The 24,873-nt window shown below is 41.1% G+C and overlaps 1 protein-coding gene across 4 annotated transcripts; it reads left to right on the top strand.

Annotated features, from left to right (window-relative positions):
* The first annotated feature begins 1,228 nt into the window (after positions 1-1,228).
* On the top strand, positions 1,229-23,789 carry LOC141909492 (dual specificity protein kinase CLK2-like). Of its 4 annotated transcripts, none has more exons than XM_074799890.1 (13): positions 1,229-1,781; positions 5,587-6,345; positions 9,056-9,140; positions 10,055-10,121; positions 13,330-13,446; positions 13,839-13,929; positions 14,414-14,489; positions 14,586-14,680; positions 14,781-14,910; positions 15,982-16,064; positions 16,652-16,731; positions 19,168-19,258; positions 20,872-23,789. In XM_074799890.1, exons 2-13 carry the CDS (start codon positions 5,608-5,610, stop codon positions 21,094-21,096), a joined length of 1,878 nt encoding a protein of 625 aa, XP_074655991.1. In that variant the 5' UTR covers positions 1,229-1,781; positions 5,587-5,607; the 3' UTR covers positions 21,097-23,789. The 4 variants fall into 4 exon arrangements, with proteins under 4 accessions (XP_074655991.1, XP_074655988.1, XP_074655990.1 ...); XM_074799887.1 differs by lacking the exon at positions 1,229-1,781 and adding an exon at positions 2,992-3,833 and having other exon boundaries at positions 5,205-6,345; XM_074799889.1 differs by lacking the exons at positions 1,229-1,781; positions 19,168-19,258 and adding an exon at positions 17,735-17,822 and having other exon boundaries at positions 4,687-6,345.
* The last annotated feature ends 1,084 nt before the right edge of the window (positions 23,790-24,873 follow it).

The following is a 24,873-nucleotide window of genomic DNA, read 5'->3' as shown; positions in this document are numbered from 1 at the left end:
TTTTTGTACTGTATTTTTCGATCACCAGATGGTACTACTATCTTGGTTATTTCAGTGCGTTTTTCTACCACTCGGTGGCACCGCTATCTCACTTGTTTTGGTGTATCTATCTACTACCAGGTGTCGTTACTATCTCAGTTGTTGTGGTGTATTTTTCTACCACTCGGTGGCACCGCTATCTCACTTGTTTTGGTGTATCTATCTACTACCAGGTGTCGTTACTATCTCAGTTGTTGTGGTGTGTTTTTCTACCACTCGGTGGCGCTGCTATCTCCGTCGGTGTTACTATATCTATAACTCATACTCAGACAGTGTATATATATATATCTATATGTGTGTGATGTTTTGAGTATCTCGTGCTCTTCGCGCTGATACGTGTGGCATGTGGTCTACATCATTCTTAGTCGATTACCGGCTATAGACGTCTAAAAATACCTTCCCCTCTTCACGGCCTGTTGAATCTATCTCGATCTATCCTCCCCGCTCTGCATTCACCATCTATCCCTCCTCACAACAAACCGTCCGACGAGAAATCCTGACTTTTTAGTCGGTTTGAAAAATTTGAGAGGTTTTTTCTATCCGTGGCGTCTGCACGCGCGTTAAAGGAAGCGCGAGGAGGAGATTTAGGAGTTGATCGAAGGAATATGCAGTACGATCGTTTGTGACTATCGAGCGATGCCAGGATCCGAGGTGGATACCGCCAAACAAGAGAAAGATGGCGGCGTCGGTGAGAACGCTGCCGCGATCGGCGGCGGCGGCCGAGGTGGCGCTGCCGTCAAACAGAAGAAACCGACGGAGAATCGTAAACCGATGAAGAAGGTAACACCCCTCGACGCCGGACTTTAGTCTGTCCAAACTGGTCCCGTTTGTAATTATAGAAATCTCTCGAATGACTCGGGGAGGGGTGGTAGCTATTCCGAATTTATCGTCTTGATTTTTGGAAGTATTCCGTTATCCGTGGATACTAGATTCATTGTTGGGGGTTCTAAAAATTGAAAATGAACGTAACGAACCGGGCAGGAGGATACGAGATATTTCTGACTACCCAACTAGAATAAGTTTCCATCTAATTCTTTCCAGTGTTTTCTTGTTAAGAAACTCGAATCAAAATCAAACTTTGACTAGCTGTCTTACGGATTGTGATCGGTTTTTATCGATCTGAGGATGTTTAGATTGGGGGGGGGATCGATCGGGGTCAGTAATTATAAGCCGGGTTACTGTTCTGTTATTTCAGCTTTCAATTAATAATCAGCTCTGTATATATATATACTTACTAAAATTAGGTCATCAGTTTTACTATGAATCAGGGTCTCATATACATTACATGCAAACAGCCTCCTACAGTAGAGGATGATCGTAGAGCGCTGAAAATATTCTCAACAAACAACTTCCCGAGAGATCGTTGTTTCTACCGAGGATTTGTGAATTAATCGAAGGGGATTATTAAGTTTTGAAAATGTTCGTTTCTGGAATATAGCTAGCGAAGTTTTGATAACTTAGGAAAGAATATTTGAATCATTGCTGAACTTTAGTAGTTAGAACACCGACCGTGTGTGTGTGTGTGTGGTTCTTTGTTAGCGCTGTAATAAATCTGATGAAACTCTTCGATTACCGGTGATTCAATCTCGATCAACACGGAATAATACACGAGATGTATGACGACGCTATCACGTAAGACACACGGGGCCCGAACGGCCGTCGGGGCCCTAACGGTCCGTCGGGGCTTTAATCAGAAATGCTTTTCGATAAGGGACAGTTTGGACGAACTATTAGTTTAGGAGGTCGGTTTATAATTGAAAAAGAAGATGGCTGACTTCCCTCTCACTCCTCCGCGGTTTGCGAATAGTTTTTACGCAGTTAAAATCCATCAGCACCTCCGTACACCACCACCCCCTCACCCTCCCAGTGGTGTTGGTGGTGACTAGAAAATAACAGCACACGACTGTGTGCTTCTATACGACTACTCTACAGAGCAGCTAAATCATTTAATCATGATAATTAACCAGCATTCCATACAAAATATCCAATCTAACCACTTAGGGCCAGTTTTAAGGATTAGGATTATTTTTGGTCTCAAATCATGACTGGGCCGGGTTAAAGTTGATACTAGATCTGGTTCCATAGATTTATAAGTCAGAATTAGTTCAAAATCTGATGACTTTTGAGTCAAAACTTTTACTTTGTTGAACTCAGTTCTTGGTTTCTGTGATAAATGTAAGTAACTCCGTGAACTGTAAATCGGATCCTTTAGATGATTTGGATTTTTGTGAGAAGTAATCGCCGGAAATTGTGAAGCCAACTTGAAATTCGGATATTTCCGATATTGAACGGTTGTTTGTAATCAGATATGAAGGGGTTAACGTTTTCCGTAATGTTGGAAAATTCCACTGGTTTTACATTATCATCATCAGCAGCAGCAGCAGCAGCAGCAGCAGCAGTAGAAACTGGCTACGCGCATTCCTCAGAGAGAGAGTGAGAACAAGTTTATATACAGAGCACCAGTTGCTGTTTCAACTTCTCTTCTTCCCTTTCGCCATGCGTGTATCCTGCTGTGAGCTTATACCAGGCGCTATTATAACATGCTTCTCGCTCTCTGCTTTACCTCGCCATCGCTTTGCTTGAACTCGAAGAGAAGTATGAACTAGAATATAGCGACAACCTCCCCCCTCGAACCCGTACCTAGCTACTGCTCTCAATCTGCCAGTCCCCACTTGCCAGGGATGAGACTCTTCGATCACTTAATAGTACGTAGTGAAGAACCTAATAAGTAATTAGTCAGCCATCTTCTTCAACTGCCTGTGAAACTCGCCCCCTGGTGTCGGGTTCATGAATCGGTATATATTTAGTTAAAACGGCCCCATTGAGACTAATAATAGACCCTGTTTTTCTCTAGCCCCCCCCCCCATCGTCTATAGTTCATCACGTATGCTGTATATTATATATATATTTTAATTTTGTAGTGATAACACTTGCACTGATTGATTGTAATAGTTTTGGTTTGAGCTAACGTGTCTCCTGCCCGCCGGGCCCGGCTGCCTGCCCCGGCGGCCCAGCTGGCTGCCCGGCCTGCTCGCTGCTGGTTTTGACTCTTATCATATTCAACGTTTGCCGTGATTGACTGCTCACACAATAGGTGGCGCTTTATCTTCAGTTCATGAATAGATGTTTGTTTTTCCCTCACCAGATGGCGTGTCTCGCAGTAGGTCCTTGTGAGGGTTTCTGTCCGTGTCACCAGATGGTGTGGCGTGTCTCACAGTTAGGTCTTGCGGCCTCTTTCCGAAGAGATGTGGAATTTCTCACTTTTTGTAACCGCATATTTCGCTACACTAGAAATCATTTCGTTTTTTGTGCAAACCTTTATTTGTCGTGTCAGCACTAACTCACTCTCTCATTAAAAGATGGCGCCACTCGTGGAGGTTGTACTAAACGTCTGTTGATTCACATTTTAACCCGAAGCTCATTTTTGAAAAATGAAATTTAGAGAAATACAGGATTGGATTCCTTTTTGGATGACAATTTTTCACAAGGCAAGAAACATTATGTGCGCTATTAAAAGACAGTAAGATAATCTAGTAATTATGACCCAATGTGATAAGGGGTTCGGGTAATGTTTTGATTGTATTTCGAGGCCGGATGTTATCTTGTAAAAAAGGTTGTTATTTAATCTTGTAACATATCGAGTAGGTTCACAGATAGACGTTTCAGTTCTGTCTAATATTGATATTGTTGATCAACTTGAATTTGAGCGTAGCTGATATACCTCCGTTTGGGACGACCGTGAAACAGTGAACGTTTCAAGATATCGGAAGCGCTCGATAGAATTTGGATATCGCGTAAATTTAGAAGCTCTGGGCCCGGTTCCACAGTTGTGAGTTAAGAGTTAACTCAGAGTTAAAGTTAGTTCATTTTCAATGTTTTTAACTCTTAGAGTCAAATTTAACTCAGAACTGTGGAACTGGGTCCTGTTGTCAAGTTTTTAAACAACATCTTGTCTTGAGAGACCTATAGTAATTGTTGTTGTCGCGGAGAAGGTTGGTTTGTATTGCCGGAGAGTTAGTGTTTTAACGTCGTTAGATTTGTTACAGAGTTTGAAATGATATTTCACTGATGTTACGTAGTTTAATTGTCTCTAAATGGAACAAATATGGTGTTATTTAGATTAAGTACTAAAGCCTAGCGCACATCGACAAAGCGACTGGAGACAACTAGTTGCTAGTGAGCGAGTACCCCGCGCACATCAAAAATTTAGTAAACCCCAGCAACTGCGTGGCTCATGCCGGTCGCTAGGTCTATAGCGCACACATCGACAGCAACTGAGATGTGGTTTAGCAAATATTCTTGAGGGCATCACAAGTCACGTGACAAATAGCTTTGTTTTAGTCAGTTACAACCATGTGTTGTTGATTATGGAGCGCTCACATCGACGGATATGAGAGCAATTGAGTACAACTAGTTGCTCAAAAGTAGAACATGAGCAACTGGGTAGAACTGGAGATAGATGGACGCTAACCAGTCGTAAGCTCGCTCACATCGACAAATTCGAGCAACTGATTGTATCCAGCCAGTTGCTCTCATGCGCCGAAAACTGCCTTGCAACTAGTTGTCTCCAATCGCAGTGTCGATGTGCGCTAGGCTTAACATAGTCTTAGCCTGGTTATACATCTAAGCCAGGATAGTATAACTGGCCCAGTTACTGGTGGAGACAATTGATACTTGTGGCAGTACCGTTCGTTGGGTAGGCCTATCTCTGATCGTTGATTTGAAGTGAGTAGATCGTGGACAAACTCATTTTCATGAATTTTCCCTAATTATGACGTTAATTAGTTATGTTTTTATTATAACGGTCTTCGTATCTCTGATAGGAGAGTAATTAAAAATGTACTGGTTTATAGTAGTTGAATTAATTGGGTTGAATTGACAATGAGGTCGGTGTACGCGGTACCCGGTGTGTATGACTAGTCAAATACAACTCGTACAATAGAATCGGTAATTACGTAATCTAGTAATTAATCCGTATAAATCTTAAAAGAATGACACAGCGCACCGGGAATAGCTGTCGATTTCGACGAAAAAAATATGAACAACATTTTCGTAGTACAAACCTCCACCATGTCGGCCATCTTGAATTTAGATAGAAGAGTGACTTGTCGCACTATTTATAATATTCAGCTTGGTTTTGTTTGGTTTTTTTCTGTACGATCTAGAAACAGCTTCGATATCGTCATCAGTTAGTAGCACGCTCTAGCGATCGATTATCGTATTAATTCAATAGAGCTCCCCCTAGTGGTCAGTTACCGTATTAATCCGATGACTCGTTTTCTATCGCGGCGTAAACACTTCCGCGTTTTTCATCGTAACCAGGACGACGACAACAATGACTTCGTAGCGGCGATCTTCGACGGCGATACTTTCGATGACCTCGACCTCGACGAGCGTCTGGAACGCCGGCGTAAATTACGCGGAGCGAAAACTAAAAACCAGCAGCAGCAGCAGCAGCAGCAGCGGGTGCAGGTGCCGCAGGAACAGACGGAGCCGGCGTCTGTCGTCGCAGCTCAAACCAAACGTAAACAAACCGATAATTTACAGGCTGATCATCTGGTGACGAATATGAGATGGGTAGACGGTGCGAGTAGCGCCCGCGAACGCCCGACGCTCAGCGATTTCCTGGCGTGCGCGCCGACTCGTACCGGACCGATACCGGAAGGATGCCTCGGATTGTTGAGTTTAGGCGTGTCGAAAGTAACGATGAAAAAACCGCCGCCGCCACCGCCGAGTCCGAGTCCGGACGAGGAAGAAGAAGAAGAAATGGCCGCCGCGCCGTCGCCGCTGCCGGAGATTACCGTCGTCAATAACGACGACGCCGAGGTGTCGCGACAAGCGGAGGTTTACCTGGAACCGGAACGAGAACGACCGCCGCAGCGTAAACCACGACCGAGTCCGACGACGGCGACGCAGCACGACGCTGACGACGTCGACTCGTTTAAACCGGTTTTACTCGACTCGTACCAGTTGCCGAAGGAGAAAAATCCGCTCGCCGAATTACTGGCGAAAACACGCGCCAGACACGCCGCGCCAATCTCAACCGCTGGTACGACCACCACTGCGGCAGCGGCGCCACCGGGTGCACCACTACTCCGTACAGAACGTCTGCTCAACCCGGTTACCGGTATGGATCCGTCTGTTTCTACGTACGGCGGCGACGCGGATACGTCTGCAGCGGCCGCGGCGGCGCCACCCGGTGGCGGTGTCGGTGTACACTTACCGTTACCGTACGCCGATCGTCACGTTAAACCCGGTAGTGAACCGAGTACGGAACATTCTAGCGGTCGCCGAGCTTCTAACGCGGTACGTAACCACAGTAACAATACTCAACTAATTCTCATCAAACATTCACTCGCCAGGGTCCGGTTTCGCAATTCACGACTCTGAAATTAGTTTAATTACATTTATGAGCTGCAAATCAGGGAAAGGTCACAGAATTTACTTTTCTTAAGAAAAGTCAGGGAATTTGTTTTTGAAAAACTGCTAAAATTTAGGGGAAAGCCATTTTCGTTATATTGGAAAGTATTGCGGCCTTCAGCATCGCTGTTGGACCCCTGATCCAATTACCTCTCTGGAGCAGTCTACCAGCGTGGCCACTTAACTGGAAATCGGGTAACTTTCTTCAGAAAACTCATGGAAATATGTTGAGATTTTTATTATTAGATCACTTGTTCAAATTTAAATTAAATGCACACACAGTGTTATTTTGAATATTTCCTGCGAAATTCAGTTAGATGAGAATTGTTTAAGTATTTTTATGAAGGTGATACTCGTCGCCTGCTGCATGGACTGAGACTGACAGATGGAAAACCGAGCGTCTACTGTACAGAGATGTAAGTTTTCCAGTTTTTGAACGGTTATTTTGATTCCACATTTTTCCGAATGAAGCACTCTCACTTCATTTCCAACGGGTTTCGCCATTTTCACCACTTACATCTCTGACTGTAGATAGTGAGGTGTATGAAAGTCTACTGTGAGGGTGTGAGGAGCGTGAGGGTTTCCGTTGAGAGTCAGGTGTGAGGATATGAATAAATGTGGTTTGATTTTAGCGGTTGATTCAGGGTGTTATTGTATATTGTCGATGGATGCTTGTAGCAAAATTCGTATCTCGATGACCCACTTTACAGTTAGTGAACTAATTGTCGATGTGCCACAAGTCACTTTTAATTTTTGCCTTATTTTCATTTCTTTGTTGATTGGAATCGTTAACTGTTATTAGTGGCATTTATAGTTCAGCAGGTGACTGAATGAATCAGATCGAAAATTCATAATGACAAATTTTTGATGAGATGTATACAGTGTACTGCCGCGTGACTGGTGTTGAAATGTGTAAAAAGTCGAGTGTGGAATTTTGAATGGACGTTTATTTCGTTTGAGCGCGGTTTGCATGAGACGACCTTGACCCTTAATGAAAGAAAAATGAATTCCCGACGGACGTGAATTTTACTGAAATTTCAAAAATTCGGAAAAAATTATTCTCCGCGAGTTTCAACCATATTTTCGGTAACGCAGTAAAGTTTATGTTCTCTGGTTGTTGTTTTTTTTTCCAATGTAAAGCGATGAGGTGTGGGGAGATAATTCGGCGCGATGCAAACATATTTCATCAAATTCGAAATAATCTTCTGGAAAAATACGACGATTTGCACAAAAACAAAGAATACCCGCAAAATAGAGCTTCGCATCGGAGCTCGGAATGAACTCAGGCGTCTGGTTTACTAAACTGCACCGCAGTTTGAAGAAATATGCTAGATTCATCCTTCTTAAGATGGCTGCCATTAAATAGGTCAACTTCTTAAAATGGCTGCAATTATATAGGTCAAATTCTAGAGATGACTGTTATTGAATAAGTCAAGTTCTACAGATGGCTGCCATTAAATAAGTCAAATTCTAGCGATGGCTGCCATTAAGTAGGTCAAATTCAAGATGGCTGCTATTGAATAGGTCAAATTCTAGAGATGGCTGCCATTAAATAGGTCAAATTCTAGAGATGGCTGCCACTAAATAGGTCAAATTCAAGATGGCTGCTATTGAAAAGGTCAAATTCTAAAAATTGGCTGCCATCAAATAGGTCAAATCCAAAAAATGGCTGTAAGCGCAATTTCAAATTCCCCTCAAGAAGGGCAGGAGTGGCTAGTTTTTGAGCCCCTTCTCTCTGGGACAGTCATGGATGCATGTGTACTTTTTGAAGTCGCTCGACCTACTCTACCTCGTGGTGGCCATCTTGAATAATAGAAACCGTATTTAAAAGACCCTGAGTATATTAAAAGCATTGGTATTTAGAATTAATCAAACTGGGTAGAGGTATTCAACCTGAAACATCACATGGTAATAGACTGGTTAAATCTGCTATATTCCACTAAGATGCTGGATTACGATTAGTCAAAATTAATTTCGACGAAAAAACGTATCGAAATTAGAACTTTTTTTTATTCGACTAGAAATAACAATCGCGCGGGTTATAACGAATTAATGTTATAACGCTCTAATCTAAAACGTTGATGAACATTTAGATTATAACGTTATTGATTATATATTTAGATATACTACTAGAAATCGATATCGAAATAGATGTCGATTTAAACAAATTTTTTCATCTCCCACACTTTCATTGTATTGTATCTATACATGGATACAACTAATTATTATTATTATTATTATTATTATTATTATTATTATTATTATTATTATTATGATTTATTATTGTTATTATTGTTGTTGTTACCTGATAACTGATTTCGGGTTGCTTGTTCCTTGTTCTCTATCACACATATAAACCACCACATCCTACGAACGGTTCGCGCTTCGCAAATTCATTAAACGCAACGAACGAAATCTGTGTACATTGTTACGAATGAAAATACGCCGCCATGACGACGACGCCGCCGACGCCCTACTACTACTACCAACGCCGCCTACACCAACTACTACCAACTACTACCAACGACGACCATACCAAACTACCAATGATGACGGCGATGATGACGCTGATGTTGTTACTATGGTTACTCAATAGCAGACGAAGGCGAGGGCACCGAGTATTGAAGATGATTCCGATGGGCACCTCATCTATAAGACAGGCGATCTTCTACAAGCTAGATGTACACACAACTTTCTTTTCGTAACGTTTAAATATCAAATACCCAGTCTCTCTCTCTCTCAATCGCTCTCGATTTTCTTAAAAGTGAAAAAAAGAAATATTTGGCCATTTCTTTTTTGGAAATAATGATGACGAGGCGCGTGGTATCGTTGAAACCGCTGGTCGTTTAGCAACAATGCCAGCCGTCGCCGTGAGTTATTATTATCAAAATTATCCTCGTATGAAGAAGAGTTCAAACTCTTAATGATCACAGAGCCCCCTATTAGCAGACCCCCTTAATGAGAACATGTGTTGCCCTTACGAGGGTACATTCTGCCCTCACGAGGGTCTATCTTGCCCTAGATGCGGCACGTTTGTTATTGGCTGCTGCATTCCTAGCCTTGAAACCTAGATTGAAGTTAAATACAGCGTCCGCCTAAAGGCCTGCAAGTGGATGCTTAAAAAAAACCGATATCATCAAACTTGAAAATAGTTTGTTAGAAAAAGTAAATTGATCAATGATAATGAATTCTTAATTAGTGAGATTATTTTCAGGTTCTGTATCGACGCGAAAACGCTAACTAGAAATTGACCCCATTAAAATAAAATTGTGAAAATATTTTTGGTAAATTTTTTGTCCGATCGATTTTTACTTAGCGTTTGACGTTATTTTCGAGGTGTTTCTTCCGCGATGAAAAAAAAGAAACGCGCGAATTCTTCGGAAAAAATTTCACGACGCAAAAAAATTTCATCGCGGAAAAACGCTTCGAAGAATTCGTCATCGTCGTCGGTTGAGACGCAACGTGGGTTATGTTGGATTCCAGTCGTTCGACGTCTGGGGTCCGACATATCCGACACACCCTCTCTATCCATCAGTGGGCGGGGCAGGGTCGTTCTGACGTGGTGATTGACGCCTGTCGATTGGTCTTTTTTCAGACGAAGTTATTCGAACTTTAGGTGAGGGTACGTTCGGACGAGTGATCCACGTTAAAGACCGACAAAAGTGAGTAGATCATATTTTTTCTTTTCGCATGAACCTCCATCTTATTTGATTTGACTTGATGCTTATTTCGTGTCATCCCTAACAAACCCCCCTGGTCATTCCCGACACGAATGAAGCAGGCGTTCCATCAACCGATCCTAACCCTTCGATGTACTCAACTGTCGACGTACTTCGATGTACTGAACTCAACTTCGATGTACTAAACTGTTTATCCAGGGTTCTTACAGATCACGGAAAATGAGGGAATTCTGATATATCTTTTTCTTGAAAAGTCGGGATTTGAATTTTTGGTGTCTTGTTGTTCTGACGAGTGACACAAGGAACCTTTTGATAAGAAACAGCCCTCACTGAAAATATCTTATAATTTAATCATGGAATTTTCGGTCAAGGGACAGGGAAATATGGATTTGTTGATCTGTAAGAACCTCAGGGCCCGGTTTTATAGAGTGGTATTACCTTTAACCCGGGGGCTAACTAAATTGATAATGAATTGAGTGAGCCTGCGGGTTAAAGGTAATACCACTCCATAAAACCGGCAGTATGATAGTAATATATATATAGTGTTTATTATTATGTTCCCTGAACCCTAGTATGGTTTATCTATTACCCCCCCTCTCTCCCTCCACCCGTCTGACGGTTTAGCGGAGGTATACTCAATAATTCTACTGCGTGGCTGTTAACGATGACGTAAACTGCTACGTTGTATTCTTGTTAGTTTAAACGTCAGTTTTCGAGGAAAGTCTTAATACATGTAGATATATAGATACAACTCGGTTAGATAGGTATATATATACAAGTAGTTACTAGCCGGAATCAGGGGGAGGGAGGAGGAGGGGGAGGGGAGGAAAACACACAGGTGGCTGACGTAATGTTTAATTTATAGATAAATACCTGGTACATCGAACGCATGCTTCACTTCATAACATCTAAACTCCCTGCCTCCTTGCCTCCCTCTTTCCCTGCCCTCTCCCTCGCTCCCTGCCCTCTCCTTCCCCTCTCTCCCTGCCTTCCTCTCCCTGCCCTCTCCTTCCCCTCTCTCCCTGCCTTCCTCTCCCTGCCCGCTCCTTCCCCTCTCACTGCCTCCCTCTCTCCCTGCCTTCCTCTCCCTCTTTCCCTATCCTTATCCCTCTCCATACCTCCCTCTCTTCCCCTCCCTCTCCCTTTCCCTGCCTCTCCTTCCCCTCTCGCCGCCTCCCTCCCTGCCGCCGTCTCCCTTCTCTCTCCATATCCCTGCCTTTCCTTCCCCTCCCCACACCTTCCTCTTCCTCTCTGCCCCTACCTCCCTCCCTGTCCCTCCCTCTATCTATGCCTTTATATACTCTTTCCTACTGACTCCTTTTCCCTTCCTCATTTGCTCCAAGCTTTTAACCTCTTTCATCTTCCTCTGCCTCTAATCTCTCTCCCCTTACCACCTTTGAATCCCTCTCCAGCTCAACTCCTCCCTCGTCGTGATAATAATAACGATAATTAATCATTTCCACGATAAATTACAACATACCATAATGATATACAAAAAATATACAAGCATTGGTCATTTTAATACAATGTGGAGGAGATTAGATGAAGCCAACAAAGGCTTATAAAAGTTTCTAATCCTCCAAATCTCTTCTATCACCTCCCCTCCCACTCATCTACCTGCTCCTCTCCCCTCATCATTCTTCTCCACTCCTCTCAGGTATTTCTAGCACTCGATAAAAACCACACTGATGCAGTGTTAGTACTCTCAGTGCGTGTAGTGTATGAACATGATGAAGCTTGTTTCTGAGTGTGGAACGCAGTTTACTGGTAAAATCAAACTGCGTTTAGAATATCATCATTAATTCAGTGTGTTTAAAGGCAGCAAAATTGACATCTGAGTTTGAGAGAGTTGTGAGCTCCGGAGTTCATCTTAGAATTTTTTGCTCTACAGGGTCAAATTCAACTCACTAATTGTGGAACTGGATCCAGGATTTTAACTTATTAATGAGATAAGAAAAACCCATAAATTTTAAGTTTTAAGAATTTATTCAAACAAGAATCAATCTAACTTTACAAAAAAAAACAATCCAATAAAAATCCAAGTCAATTCATGTTGACACATTTGGTCATGCTACAAGGTTGGTCTATTTGTTTATACCATGTGACCAGCACTGACCAATCAGGGTCTATGGTTAGTGACCATGTGGGTAATTTGCACACCATGTGACCAGCACTGACCAATCAGGGTCTATGGTTAGTGACCATGTGGTTAATTTGCATACCATGTGACCAGCACTGACCAATCAGGGGCTAGGGTTAATCCCTTGGGGTCATTTGCACACCATGTGACCAGCTCTGGCCAATCAGGGGCCAGGGTTAGTGACCATGTAGGTAATTTGCATACCAAGTGACCAGCACTGACCAATCAGGGTCTAGGTTTATTGACCATGTGGGTAATTTGCATACCATGTGACCAGCACTGACCAATCAGGGGCTAGGGTAAGTGACCTTGGGGTAATTTGCACACCATGTGACCAGCTCTGGCCAATCAGGGGCCAGGGTTAGTGACCATGTGGGTAATTTGCATACCAGGTGACCAGCACTGACCAATCAGGGTCTAGGTTTATTGACCATGTTGGTAATTTGCATACCATGTGACCAGCACTGACCAATCAGGGGCTAGGGTTAGTGACCTTGGGGTAATTTGCACATCATGTGACTAGCTCTGGCCAATCAGGGGCCAGGGCTAGTGACCATGTGGGTAATTTGCATACCAGGTGACCAGCTCTGGCGAATCAGAGACTTGGATATGAGTAGCATGTGATCTGCTTGTTTACTATGGGAAACCATTTATTCATGAGAGGTTTGGAATATGAAGACGATCAATGATTCTTTGATAAACCAGAAGAATCAGTTCGCACTGCGGATATCTTATAATCTTATCAGGGAATATGTGTTTTTGGTGTCTTGTTGTTCTGACTGGTGACCAGTGGCACAAGGAACCTCTTGATAAGAAACAGCTGCCAATGATGATATCTTATCAAGGAATCTGTCCAAGTGTCGGGGGAAATATATAATTTTAAGGAATTTCGATCCCTAATCTATAAAAAAAAAGAACCCTGTAACATGGAAAATTCATAGTGTTGCCAAGCTGTAGTACAGCAGATCATACCTTGAGACCTTCACGCAGCCACTGCACAGGTTCATTTAGATATTTCAGTTGTCATGTTTTTTTTTCTTCGTTAAACAGAAATGGAATGGATGTCGCGTTGAAGGTGATAAAGAATGTGACGAAGTATCGCGAAGCTGCGAAACTCGAGATCAACGTGCTGGAAAAACTACAAGATAAAGATCCCGAAGGAAAGAAGTGAGTTTATTCGAAAGGTTTCGGGACGACGAGGAGAAACAGAGCTGCCAATATCGGTATTTCATTATGAGAAATACTGATTCGATTTGTTTTGATATTCGTGAAGGGTCTCACTGTTGATCGCTTGATTCGAACATTTTCTTTCATATTTTATATGAAATGTTTATACTGAAGAAAGATTCTATTCGTTATTGATAGCTGTTGTCAGAGGTTGGCACCCCCCAGGGGAAGGGAGAGGAGGGAAAAGTTGAATAGAGAAATCGTTCTTTGTCAGATATTTTAGCAGAGCAAACTTTAAACGCTTTTTAGAACAGCAGAATTTAGTTACAAATTGATTTCCAATTGTTTTCAGTATTTTAGATTGTAAATATTTCTTGTTTTTTTTTCTGCAGTCTCTGTGTACATATGATGGACTGGTTTGACTATCACGGTCACATGTGCCTCGCGTTTGACATGTTGGGTTTAAGCGTGTTTGATTTTCTGGTAAGTTTATACGATTAATTGGGAGTAAAAAAGAGTCCTTTAAAGTCTTTAAATGAGATAGGTCATTGACGCTATCGTTGGAAAGCAAACAGAATCCAGTCCCACAGTCAATGCAGAGTTTTAAATATGACCCACGATTTAGAAACGAATGCAAAATGAACCTATTCCAATTCAACCCTGAATTGTGGCATTGTTCGTATAGTTTTCTCCGTTGTCCTCAAATCTGGTTTGTACTCTTTGAACCAAATGTATAATACAGGTGTTGACCCCTAGGTGGCGCTCCTACCAAAAAATACCGTTTTGGTTGAACTGATAATGACTGATTTCGATGAAACTTTGTACGGTCATCAACGCAGAAAACCCGTTATCGCTGCTTTGATTCTAGATTCAAGTTAACCCTGAAACTTTGGCATTTTTTTGGAAGCCGCCGATGAACTTGTGAATGTTTTTTTACTAATATTCTCATATTTTTTCTCGTTTACAGAAAGATAATAATTATTATCCGTATAAACTGCATCAAGTTCGACATATAGCGTATCAACTGTGTTATAGCGTTAGATGTAAGTCATCCGTACGCCAATAGATGGCGGCACTCGTAACGAATCAGGCTTAAATATTTGACTCATCGATTTATGAATTTATTTTTTTTTCTACAGTTTTGCATCGTCTGAAATTGACCCACACGGATTTGAAACCTGAAAATATCTTATTCGTCGATTCCGATTATGACACGGTTTACAACAGTAAAAAGGTTTGTGACTTCGGTCGTGCGAGAGTTTCGAGAAAAAAAATTGACAAGTCATCTTTTTAAAACTTCATAAACGCCTGTTGTTGATATTTTCTCACTGTAGAAAAAAGACGTTCGTTTTGTGAAGAATACCGATATACGACTGATTGATTTCGGATCGGCGACGTTCGACCACGAACATCACAGCACGATCGTATCTACACGACACTACAGAGCGCCTGAAGTGATATTAGGTCAGTAGTTATCAGCCGTGGCCGCGTAAAACATTCGATGAAAAATCAGTCTTTATCCCTTTTGAGGTTTTAGGAGTTTGTTTACGTCCAGTGCGGCCATTCTCTTTATGGTATGGCCATTCTCTCTGGATTTTGGACATACATAACACATATATGTCTTCATGTCAGCATCAATTGAATAAAAGGAATACAGTGTTCCTGAAGATGACTATTAGGATAAAGTTGAAACGTTGAATAAACTACACTAGCTCAAGGAATACAGTATTCCTGAAGATGACTATTAGGATAAAGTCGAAACGTTGAATAAACTACACTAGCTCAAGGAATACAGTATTCCCGAAGATGACTATTAGGATAAAGTCGAAACGTTGAATAAACTACACTAGCTCAAGGAATACAGTATTCCTGAAGATGACTATTAGGATAAAGTCGAAACGTTGAATAAACTACACTAGGTCAGGGAATACAGTATTCCTGAAGATGACTATTAGGATAAAGTTGAAACGTTGAATAAACTACACTAGCTCAAGGAATACAGTATTCCTGAAGATGACTATTAGGATAAAGTCGAAACGTTGAATAAACTACACTAGCTCAAGGAATACAGTATTCCTGAAGATGACTATTAGGATATAGTCGAAACGTTGAATAAACTACACTAGCTCAAGGAATACAGTATTCCTGAAGATGACTATTAGGATAAAGTCGAAACGTTGAATAAACTACACTAGCTCAAGGAATACAGTATTCCTGAAGATGACTATTAGGATATAGTCGAAACGTTGAATAAACTACACTAGCTCAAGGAATACAGTATTCCTGAAGATGACTATTAGGATATAGTCGAAACGTTGAATAAACTACACTAGCTCAAGGAATACAGTATTCCTGAAGATGGCTATTAGGATAAAGTCGAAACGTTGAATAAACTACACTAGCTCAAGGAAACATTTCAGACTCTTTTATTCTTAGTGTGCAGGGATTTTCTACCGTCAGTTAGATACTTGATCAACCTGGTTCCAGTAATTTTGATATAAGTAAACATTATTTTTGTATGTTTGTCTTTTATAGAATTAGGTTGGAGTCAACCTTGTGATACGTGGAGTATTGGTTGTATTATATTTGAATTATACACTGGTTACACGCTATTCCAGGTATGTGGCAATTACCCTCCTCTGCACAACCACGAATACATCGTTGTCAACTGAAACTATTCCAAAAGGGAATTGGGTCCAATAGGGTAGGAATGTGGCAGGGTCTCGTGATGCTATAAGTCGGTGTAGAATGTCCGGTGAGCGAGGTTGTATCACAGATTCATACATGTACCTCACCTCAACCGTCGGTGACTAATTAAGGTCGGTCACTGACCAGGGGGAATCAGAGAAAAGTCAGGGAATTTTTCTGTGCTATAAAAAAAAGTCTAGGAATAATCAGGGAATTTTTTTAAAGAAAAAAACACCAGGGGCTGGTTCCATAGTCGAGACTTAAGACCAAAAGTGGTCTTAAACCTTAAGACTTGTCTTAAGTTGTTAGATTGGCTATAGAACTAAGTTTGTCTTAGACCGGTCTTAAGTCCTGTCTATGGAACCGGCCCCAGAGGTCTGGGAATTTATTGAAATTGTTAGATCGCGCAAAATCAGACAGTTTCCATCAATGTCTTGCATTGCGTTAATCGATTGGATTCTTAGCTGATAAAGTGTGAGTGGCGCCACCGTGTTAATGAATATTCTTTGATTTTCAGACACACGATAACTTAGAACACCTAGCAATGATGGAACGAATATTAGGATCGATTCCTTACAGAATGGCAAAAAAATCCAAGTAAGTTTTCCCGTCGAGATTAGAAGCATTTCGACAAAAAAAAGAAGTTATTTTTAAAATTGAGAAATCTTTGGTGAATTAATTTGTTGATTTGTTGAAACCAAAATATCGTATCATAGTAAATGAAAATGAGTTTAATGTCTGTCTGTCCATCCCGAGTCTTAATTACGGTTGCTGATTACTATTCATGTTTCAGGCTGATTACGATTCATGTTTCAGGCTGATTACGTTTCATGTTTCAGGCTGATTACGTTTCATGTTTCAGGCTGATTACGATTCATGTTTCAGGCTGATTATGATTTGTGTTTCAGGCTGATTACAATTCATGTTTCAGGCTGTTTACGATTCGTGTGGTTCAGGTGGCTGAGATTGAAACTGAAATTTTGTATCAGAGAACAATATTGTTGCTAATCGACAAAATTTGAATGTTATTCCTTCACAGGTCGACGACAAGAAGGCTTCATTTGTATCTCTAAATAAAAACCTAGCATGTCCCTCGCTCCAACGTGGCCCTAACACGTCATCCACACAACAGAACCCCGGTCCAGCTCCCTTAACAGGCAACCCACACAACAGAACCTCTGCCCTGCCCCGGCCCAGCTTGCCCCGCCCTGTCCCGTCCTGGCTTCCTAACGCGCAACCCGCATAACAGGCGTACTGTCAGTTAATCACTCCTTCAGCACTAGCAGCGCCCCCTGGGGCACGGTTTTATAGATAGGTTTTAACTGAACCAACTGAACCTCGAATAACGATATTAAAACTGAGCCCGGTTCAACAGTTGCAATTAAGCAAATTTAAATTGACTTAAAACGATGTTTGACAATTTGAAAAAGATCTCACATTAATGCAGTGGAATTGAATAGATCTAGGTCTCTATAAAACCACGCTCGCTATCTATGTGTGTGTATTACCGTTTAAAGCCGCGCTCACTCCTGCGTATCACGTATTACTGTAATACAGTTGAATCAAGTTTTTGTGTAATACTGTTTGTAATATATTATAGAACTGGTTATTATTGGCACGGCCGACTAGACTGGGACGCTACGACCACAGCCGGTCGATACGTGCGCGAAAACTGTAAACCCTTTTACGTAAGTCAATCGGTTCAGCAGCAGCAGCAGCAGCCCAGTGGCTCGGAGGGCGGGGGTTGAGGGTGATCGGGATTTTAAGGACGTCTCGTAACGATAGCGCGCATGTTGTAACAAACGATGCTATCGCAGTTTTATGAATTGCGGAAAACTGAAACCTGGTTTTACGTTCGGACTGAAATAATGCATGAAATTTTAGTTGTTTTTTTTTTCTTCAACGCTTTGTTTTCGTTCTCTAAATCGTAACGGTATGTTCTGTATGTGTGCGTGTGCGTTAACCCTGCTGCCCCCTGGTGTCAACAACCCGTATTACGCTTTTATATATATATATATATAAATATATAATCGACGGGCGAAGAGCTTTTTCATTTATTCGATTTTTTCTCATGAAATATTCTAATATTTTTTGAAATTTGTTTTAGTTTTAGCAGGCACTGTGTCTTCAGTCAATTTTCGAGGTGTTAAAAAGCTTTTCTGTAGCAGCTATAGACTTTTATTTCATTTATTTATATTTTTTGCAGCATGAAAGCCCAATTTTCGGGGTTCTTACGAATTGGAAATATCATTGAATTCTGGATTTATTTTTCCCTGCACTGCACGCACGGAAAAGTGAGGGAATTCGATGAATTTTTTGGCGTCTTGTTGTTCTTGCCGAGTGGCTCAGGGAACCTTTAACCCTTTCAGTGCTGACTAATTAATACCCTATAGTGCTGGAGAAAATTTGAAAATTCTAAAAAATTCCACCCTAGTGTGTTGAACAATGGGAATACCACTATAGTGCGTCTACACTGCAGTGCGGTGTATCGTTAGTTACTAGTATTTCACTATGTTTGACACTTTCTGCCATTTTTCAATAGAGATAATTACAAATTACTAATTACATCAATACACCGCAGTGCGGTGTACTAGCAAAATCCATCACTGATTTATACACCGCACTGCGGTGTAGACGCACTGAAAGGGTTAAGAAAAAGCCCTCATCGAGAACATCTTTTATTTTAATCAGAAAATTTTTGGTCAGTGGATTTGGGTTAAGTTTTAATTCGCTGATCTTGTAAGAACCCTGAGTTTTATTGATGTTTTTGTTTTATTTCCTCGATCTTCTCAATCCTGACCGAGATGGACGGACAGACAACTATTCATACGGGCTGCGCGTTATTTTCTATTAACTAGCGTCTAGTCTCGGCGCTGATTGAAAAAAAGAGAAATTTCAATTTCAAAATCTTGCTCGATTTCATCCGATTTCGATTGAATAACTTAGACGCGCAGTCCGGCGATGAAGTCCCGTTAATAGTGCGTACGCCGACTTACCTTCGACATTTTTTCGAAATTTTTTTATCGTTTCAAGAAAACGCTATTTCAAGCCGGATTCGATGACGTTGATAAGTCGCAACAGTAACCAAGCTTCGGTAGTTAAAAAACTGTGTAAACCGCTACAGGTAAGAAGAGCATTTATCAGAGGCCCACGTCCCCACACTTGAGGATCACATATTTAAATGTGCTTAGCTTTCAATCTCCTATTGCACGCTGCATGTAATATATTTTCCACATAAAGTTTATGGTATCGTAGCTCTCCAGGGTCCCTACAACTCCTTGAAAACTCCTTGATTTTTGAATATATTTTTCAAGGTCCTTGAAAATCCTTCAATTTTGAGAAATATCCATAAACTCCTTGAAACTCCTTAAATTCTGGGAAAGTCCTATTAAAATTTTTCAAAAGGTCCTTTTCAGAAGACAGTGTATTCTATTATTCTTCACTGTGTGACTTGTGAGTGAAAGTTGTTTCACTTTGAGATTTAAAACATTTAAACATTAAAACCAAAACGGCACACACAACAACTGATCAAAATTTGAGAAAAACATGGATTTTGTTTTTGAATGTTCGACTTTTTTTCCTTATATATGACCGCGTAAACATCCTTGAATATTGAAAATTACTCCTTGAAAATTCCTTGAAAAGTCCTTGAATTCTGGATACCGGGAATTGTAGGAACCTTGCTCTCATCTATTTTACATCTGTTTTGTGGAATTTGGTTAGATTCATTAGAGTTAAATATCAGTCGGGGAAGTGGGGGGTGAAGGGGTTGGCTTCGTGACGTGTTTTATTGCTTTCCGTATCATGACTAAAAACCAGGATTCAGTGCTACAGTTTTCCGAGTTTAAATCTGACCGTCGGGCCAATCAATTCGGGAAATATAGTTCAACTAAACATTTTATAACCTAAATACAGCGGAACCTCATTACAGCATCTGACCGTCGGGCCAATCATTTCGGGAAATATAGTTCAACTAAACATTTTATAACCTAAATACAGCGGAACCTCGATACAGCATCTGACCGTCGGGCCAATCATTTCGGGAAATATAGTTCAACTAAACATTTTATTACCTAAATACAGCGGAACCTCGTTACAGCAAACTTAGAATTTTCAACTAACGTTTACTTCGTACTGGATATAACTAATTATCGGTTATAACAAATGGGCTTTTCTCAGGCACTCACCAGTGAAGCGCCACTGACCTAGAAAACTCAGGGAATCAGAAAAATCTAGAAACAAATCGGGGAAAACTTAGGGAATTCTATCAAAAAACCTGGAGAACTCGGGTAGATCGGATAATGCAATCGACCACGTGTTTCTTTATATTTTCAATACCGTGATGCATAAAAATCGAATGAATTGTAACATTTTGAACCAAGAAACTTCTCTGATTTACTCGGGGAATTTTCTGTAATCACATGAAAAAATTGTGCAAATCTCAGGAATTTGTAAATGGCCGGAAAGTGCCCTGATTGTAGACATTGTAACGATGATAATTATAGTAATAATAATGATAATCTATTTACTTGATATAGCGCATTTTCTACCATAGTAATCTATGCACTTTACATGAAATAAGAAAATTGAAAAATTAGAAAAATACAATTCTCGGGGAAATGCAAAACGTTGAGAATTACTTAAATTACGAGGTCCCGTTGTATGTGACATTATTTCATCAGCTTTTGCGCGAATCGTCGAAATAAATTTTTACGAAATTTCTGTTTTGTTTTTCAGCGTTATATGATGAACGATTCTAAAGAACATCGTAATCTGTTTGATCTGATCGAAAAGATGCTCGAATACGACCCATCTCAGAGGCTTTCCCTCGACGAATCGTTACAACATCCGTTCTTCGACCCGCTACCGAGCCATCAACGTCTAGAGGGCGCCCTCGTCGCGAAAAACGGCAACCCGACCTCGTCGTCCAGTCGCGAACGATCGCACAGTCTGAGCAGATGAAATGAGGCCGCCCCGATGATACCACCTGACGCCATCTACTGGTAGATTTACGACAACTAAACGTACTTAAAAGGCGAAATCGTCCATCGTCGTCGTCGTGACAACGATTGTCGATGAGACGGAACAACGTTTGCTCGGTAATTCAAACGGCGAGTTGTGGTTCGTTCAAGTGGTTCTTCGGGGGTCGGCGCTGCGTCGCGTCGACAACAAACTCTTAATAAACGTCATCAAGTTTTAAATGATGAATTATGAACAGAGCGTAATATCAAACTGTAGTTTGAGAATCTGTGCCAGTCTCCGCGAGCAGTGGGGATCAGTGCTAGTGTATCGGTCTCCGCGAGCAGTGGGGATCAGTGCTAGTGTATCGGTCTCCGCGAGCAGTGGGGATCTGTGCTTGTGTATCTGTCTCCGCGAGCAGTGGGGATCAGTGCTAGTGTATCGGTCTCCGCGAGCAGTGGGGATCAGTGCAAGTGTATCGGTCTCCGCGAGCAGTGGGGATCAGTGCAAGTGTATCGGTCTCCATGAGCAGTGGGGATCAGTGCTAGTGTATCGGTCTCCGCTAACAGTGGGGATCAGTGCAAGTGTATCGGTCTCCGCGAGCAGTGGGGATCAGTGCTAGTGTATCGGTCTCCGCGAGCAGTGGGGATCAGTGCTAGTGTATCGGTCTCCGCGAGTTTGATAATGATGATCTGTTATGTATGTAATTACTAATGTAACTAATGTAAATAATGTGTGTATGAATATGTAGAGAAAACTGTTTACATTTCACGTGTTCTATTTTAAACGTATTTCTGGTAGAATTGAACTGACAGATTGACCGCGAGACTATCATCCCCGCCCATCGTTCGATTTCTGCTCGTAATATTCTGATATTTCCTATAATTTTCTTCCTTGCGATTGAAGAAAACTCGAATGACGCGTTCGATTCCTGCGTTTCTAGCGGAGAACGAAACCGACGCGATGAATTCGCAACATCCTTGAATTTTACTTGTTTAAACGAAACGGCGATCGCGATCGGTGCAGTTCATATATTTTCTATGCAAAAATCAAAGCTATGCAGTAGACTCTGCGTTTTGGATGGAGTTTGGACTGATTTTAGTAATCGGTAAGATCACCGGTACATTAACCCTCTGTTGAGTTCGGGCGCAGGTCCAGAGGGCAGCACCTGGGGTACGTGCTACCCTCTAGATTTTCAGTTGGCCCTGGAAAATCTTTCCCGTAAAAAATTCAGCACAATTTGATGACGTCTAAAGGCTCCTAATGTGATTTTTCTTAGGATGAAACAAGCTCAAATCCTTGGAAATGGCATCAGACTTGCATATTTCAAAATTTTCCTTGGGTAGGGCAGTCAGACCCATTTTCGCTACTTAAGTGCCCCTTCTGAATAATTATTGCTCCTTTCATCGGGTGCTACCCCTCGATATGAGCTCTGGACCTGCCCCTGAGTTCGATTTTCAAAGGTTTTACCGAAAGTCTGTTTATTAATTTCACTTGTATTTCTTGTACGTCGTAAAGTAGAGTAAGAATTCTGTTGTGTGCAAATACTGTTAAATCATTCTACGGTGCTTAAGCCTGGTTCTAGTTTTATTTGTTTTACTTTGAAATTGAAGAATGTCGAAATCATCTGCCGCCATTCGTTCGAACTCGGTTCCAAAGTTCTTTACTCTCGAGTTCTGAATGTTGAATTAGTTCACTTTGAATGTCTTTGCCTTAGGATGAGAATTTTAACGGAGATACTAAGGAACTAGATCCATGACTAAAATGTTAAATAGTTTTCACATGTGTATTGTTCAATCTTTTGAATTAGAAAGGTTCTATAGCAAATCTTGCCTTCACCGGGACAGGTGATTGTAAGCTTATTTTGGCAGGTTTTGATTGGTTTCCACCGTTTACGGAATTCTCATCTGGTACGCTCCACCTATCGGTTGAGTTGAGAGTCAGTAATCTAGGCCCGGTTTCATAGACTCGTATCGAAGTTATCCCTACGGATAACTCCTAAATCTGGTTAAGCAACCACCATAGTAACAATGAGAAACCATGGTTATAACTGACGAATTTCAAAATGTTCCCAGGGAATATTTTGCTTGCACATCTATGAAACCCAACCCTGGAGTTTTGCTATTCCTTAACCGGAATACGTTCACTCATAACCTGCCTTACTTTACGAATGTCAGTTACTGTCTAGTCTAACTTCAACCAGATTCATAAAACAGTTTACAAAATTCAAGTTGTAACTCGTTTATCGATTGTAAATACAACCAACAGCGTGCTGACCATGCTGCGCCTTATTTTCACCTCTCTTCAAATTAACATTAAATTATACTCGAATTCGTTTTATTTTTATAGTGTGTTCATGAAATGTTTTTTTTCCTCTGTTGTATTATTGTTATTTAATCGTTGTCGTTTTCAAGCTTTTTTTCCACGCGAGAAATTTAGAATCGAAAATCGGAATTTATTATAAATTTCAGTGTCGTAACTTATTCACGGAAACGACGCGAGAATTAAAACTGTAGATGAATGATAAACGTGTCCTCTGAGGTTGTAATTTTCTATTCATCCAACCCTCCCTCCTACCCTCAACGGGCAACATGAAATAAAACATGATCATTATTCGTATAATTATTAATATATTGTACAGTAAACAGTTGTTGTACTTGATGCGATAAGATTTTTAGGCAAAATACAAAATATAAAGGTACAAATTGAAAATTGATAATATTTTGTGTGCTTATTTTCTATTTCTTCCACTCTTTGTGACGAGTCGGTCAGAATTTCGGATGCGGCATTATCTCGAATCTTCTATTGAATAGACGATAAGCGGGTTCGAACCTGAACAGATAAACCAAGGGCCCAGTATCCACCGGGCTCCGTAGCAATGTGAAGAGGCTACACGAAAAAGATACCGCAGTATTGCTATCATCTATTGACCGTCAGGTGCTGCCCCTATATATAAGAATAGCGGTAATTCTGGGAACTAACTCGACGGTACGATGTTCCTACTGCGGCATGCGAGTAATAAATAATTCACGTATTCGCCGTCTACGATATGTACAGAGGCAGCACTTGACGGTTAAGATTTCAAACGGGTTGCGCTGCTGGGCCTTACAAACTATGGCATCCTCCCCCGGCAGGGGTTCGAACCTGATGGATCTGCATGCTTACTCGTCCGTGCCGAACTTTTTTGAGGGGCAGCTCATTTCCAAAAAATGACAAATCTTAAATATGAAGTGTCCGGTACCGTACCTGGATATATCATTCAGAATTGATTATCATTATCCAGTGGTCCAAGCATGAGAAATCTTTTTACACTGACATTTTGAAGGGAAACTAAACGTAATCTAAACTAAATGTAATCAGAATTTTGTCTAATTCTCAGAAACTGTTGATAATGCATTAAAAAGAGAATATCGCGTTTCACAACGTTCGTTCGCTCTCGTAGTTCCATTAAAACCTCGCATTCAGGAAGCTGGATATATGGGGTCATTTATAATACTGTAACGACTGCGCTGAGAGAAAGTCTTTAAAACGGTCATTTATTAGAATCAATTATTAAAATACGAACGGGCATAAATCAAATTTCTCGAGAATTTCGAATCGTGTCAGTTTCGATCGTACGACGACACGCGCCGAGAGATTAATGATCGGGCGATCGGCAGCAGGCGATACCGAGCTGGAATCTCAGATCAAAAAAGAAAATGATTCCGATTTTATCTGCTTCACCAAGAAAGTTAGTTAACTCATCTAGGTTGTCGAACGATACAACCATTTCAAACCATC

This window comes from Tubulanus polymorphus, chromosome 8 (assembly GCF_964204645.1).
Source record: "Tubulanus polymorphus chromosome 8, tnTubPoly1.2, whole genome shotgun sequence".
In the NCBI taxonomy this organism is placed as follows: domain Eukaryota; kingdom Metazoa; phylum Nemertea; class Palaeonemertea; order Tubulaniformes; family Tubulanidae; genus Tubulanus; species Tubulanus polymorphus.
Note: the sequence above shows the minus strand (reverse complement) of the source record. Positions and strands in the feature narration are given on the sequence as shown.